Source organism: Dasypus novemcinctus, chromosome 19 (genome assembly GCF_030445035.2).
Source record: "Dasypus novemcinctus isolate mDasNov1 chromosome 19, mDasNov1.1.hap2, whole genome shotgun sequence".
Lineage (NCBI taxonomy): Eukaryota > Metazoa > Chordata > Mammalia > Cingulata > Dasypodidae > Dasypus > Dasypus novemcinctus.
In genome coordinates, this window is record NC_080691.1 from 72,527,698 (window position 1) to 72,531,117 (window position 3,420).

The 3,420-nt window shown below is 42.2% G+C and overlaps 1 protein-coding gene across 1 annotated transcript; it reads right to left on the reverse strand.

The window, feature by feature from the left end:
* Nucleotides 1-2,198: 2,198 nt before the first annotated feature.
* OR7D2 (olfactory receptor family 7 subfamily D member 2) lies at nt 2,199-3,137 on the reverse strand. The gene has a single exon (XM_004477186.2). It carries the CDS (start codon nt 3,135-3,137, stop codon nt 2,199-2,201), a length of 939 nt encoding a protein of 312 aa, XP_004477243.2.
* Between the last annotated feature and the right edge of the window lie 283 nt (nt 3,138-3,420).

Genomic DNA, 3,420 nt, shown 5'->3' on the forward strand with positions numbered 1-3,420 from the left:
CTCGCATCACCTTCCCTTTGAGCCAACGCATCACTGAGCTGACAGCAGCAGCCAATGGTTTACATTATGGTTTATATTTTACACTGTACATTTTTATAGGTTTTCACAAAATTTAAAATGGCCTATATCTGTCATTGCAAGATCATGCAGGACAATTCCAATGTTCTATGTTCCATCTGTTCTTTTCTTTCCTCCCCTTCCCCTTGGAACTTATTGCAACCACTAAGTTTCAATTTTTGTATGTGTGTGTGTGTTTTCAATTTCATTCTTTGTTTATTTTTTTTGACTTTGTAATAATATTGCATTAAAAATATATATATATGAGGTCCCATTCAACCCCACCACCCCCACCCCATCTCTCCCCCCCCCCCCCGCCAGCAACACTCATTCCCATCATCATGACACATCCATTGCATTTGGTAAGTACATCTTTGGGCACCTCTGCACCTCATGGTCAATGGTCCAGATCATGGCCCATACTCTCCTCCATTCCATCCAGTGGGCCCTGTGAGGATTTACAATGTCCGGTGATTGCCCCTGGAGCACCATCCAGGGCAGCTCCATGTCCCAAAGACGCCTCCACCTCTCATCTCTTCCTGCCTTTCCCCATACCCATCAGCCACCATGTCCACTTTTCCCAATCCAATGCCACCTTTTCTATGTGGACATTGGATTGGTTGTGTCCATTGCACCTCTATGTCGAGAGGAGGCTCAGATTCCACATGGATGCTGGATGCAATCCTCCCACTTTCAGATGTAATCACTCTAGGCTGCATGGTGTGGTGGTTGTCCTTCTTCAACTCCATCTTAGCTGAGTGTGGTGAGTCCAATAAATCAGATTGTAGGTGCTGGAGTCTGTTGAGGCTTAGGACCTGGCTATCACATTGTCAGTCCAGAGATTCAAATCCCCTAAATATATCTTAAACCCCAACACTAACTGCAACTCCAACTAAGTTTCAATTTTTGAAGAATAAGGTTCATAGTTACATGCAATAATATCCAGGCATTGACATATTGGTCTGTTTTCTTTTATTAGGCACTGCCTATGCTCACAAGAGATTCTTGTCCCTCTAATTGAGAACGTATCAGGACTCCCCAGGATGGGAGTTTAATATTTTTTCTCTTATTTTGTGGGTCTCCATTTGTTGAGATAACATACTTTGACAAGATGAACACTTTCATATTCCATAGAGGCATGCTCCAGGTGAACTCTATCCTGCATATCCACACCCTGCACCAGTCACCCTCCCCTACCATATTTGCCAGAAGAATATTCCCACCATTGTAGTTTTTTTTTCAAAGATTTAAAAATTTATTTCTCTCTTCTGCCTCTCCCCACCACCCATTGTCTGCCCTCTGTGTCCATTTGCTGTGTGTTCTTCTGTGTCTGCTTGCATTCTCAGTGGCATCAGGAATCTGTGTCTCTTTTTTTGTTGTGTCATCTTGCTGCTTCAGCACTCAGTGTGTGTGGTGCTGTTCCTGGGTGGGTAGTGCTTTTTTTGCAAGGGGTGACTCTCCTTGCAGGGCATATTCCTTGCATGTGGGGCACCCCTATGCAAGGGGCACCCTGCATGTCATGGCACTCCTTGCGTGAGGCAGCATTGTGTGTGGGACAGCTCATCACATGGGCCAGGAGACCTTGGGTTTGAACCCTGGACCTCCTATATGGTAGGCAGATGCTCTATCAGTTGAGCCACATCTGCTTCACTCACCATTGTAGTTTTAACCACAGGCCTACAAATCCTCACCGTTCCCAATTATTTTTATTGTATGTATTATAATCATACTTTATCCAGTTAAAAACACTGTTGGTGTTACATATACATAAACAAAACACAATTCCACATGCAATCACACAGAAACAAATTAAGGTAAACAATGTCAATAGTTTAAGAAATTTATACCAACACTTGAAACAACAAAGTCTCAAGTCCTAATTTAGATCTCACCAATATGGAAGAAAGATAACAAGGACATAATTTTTGAACATAAGATAAGGTAGACATGTTATCAAATAAATTACTGGGATATTAATTGTTTAAAGGTATGTAATAACTAGGAGAAAGAAAAAATTGTAGATCCAGTAGATCAAGTGAAAGAACAAGATGGTTTAGAGACCTAAGAGTATGAACTTCAGAATCAAAGAGTTTTGCCATTGATACCCACAAAACATTTTAGTTCTTGAGCCAATAGATCCATCAGAGATAAGAGGATGCTCTGCCAAGGAGTCTTCCTAAGGCCCCCTTCACATCCTTGTTTCTCAGGCTGTAGATGAAGGGGTTCAGCATTGGGGTGACCACGGTGTACATCACTGAGGCTACTGAGACTTTCTTGGGGGAGTGAGTCACTGCAGAAGTGAAATAGACTCCAACGCCTGTCCCATAAAATAAGGAAACAACTGAGAGATGAGACCCACAGGTGGAAAAGGCTTTTTGCTTTCCCCCAGATGAAGACATTTTCTTTATGGATGAAACAATTTGTGAGTAGGAGAAAAGGATCCCAATGAGGGGGAAAACACCGAGCACACCTGTCATAAAATATATCAATGTGCTGTTCAGGAAGGTATCAGAGCAGGCCAACTTGAGAATCTGTGTTAGTTCACAGAAAAAATATGGAATTATAAAATCTTTACAGAAGATCAGCTCCATCATCAGAGAAATATGGAGAAGGGATATCACAGCACCAATGAACCAGGTCATGAATACCAGCAGGCCACAAAGGCGGGGGTTCATGATGACCATGTAGTGCAGGGGGTGACAAATGGCCACAAACCTGTCATAGGCCATTACAGTGAGGAGCAGAGTGTCCAGGATAGGAAAAAACATAGAAAAATATACCTGAGTGAGGCAGTCCATGTAGGAGATGGCCTTGTTTTCTGTCTGGATGTGAATCAGCATCTGGGGGATTATTGTGGTACTGAAACAGATGTCGATCAAGGATAGGTTGGACAGGAAGAAATACATGGGGGTATGGAGGTGGGAGTCAGAGCTGATGGCCATGATGATGAGCAGGTTCCCAAGAATGGTGACCAAGTACATTGAAAAAAACAGCCCAAATATGAGAGACTGCAATTCTGGATCATCAGAAAGTCCAAGGAGGATAAACTCGATAACTCTTGTTTGGTTTCCTGTGTCCATGTAGCTGATATGTATATGAAGAAAGAGAGAAAAATATCAATTAACAGCAAAAAAAGTATCATCATAATAATTGATTTGCTGACCGTGCTCTTCACATAAGTTGTTTTTGGGTTCAGTCATTTTGTCTAAGGGTTGAATGTCTATTCAATCATAAATCTGGTGAAATCCTGGAAAATGGAGTCTCTAATCCCAGCTGCCTATCTTACCCATCCACTTTATACCAACCCTGTCAGATGGTCATGGTGATATAGCAATGGGGCAAATCAATGTCTTATCCTACTGA

Excerpts from the sequence above, each read along its gene's own strand:
- OR7D2 (XM_004477186.2), bottom strand. The coding sequence starts at position 3,137 with ATGGACACAGGAAACCAAACAAGAGTTATCGAGTTTATCCTCCTTGGA.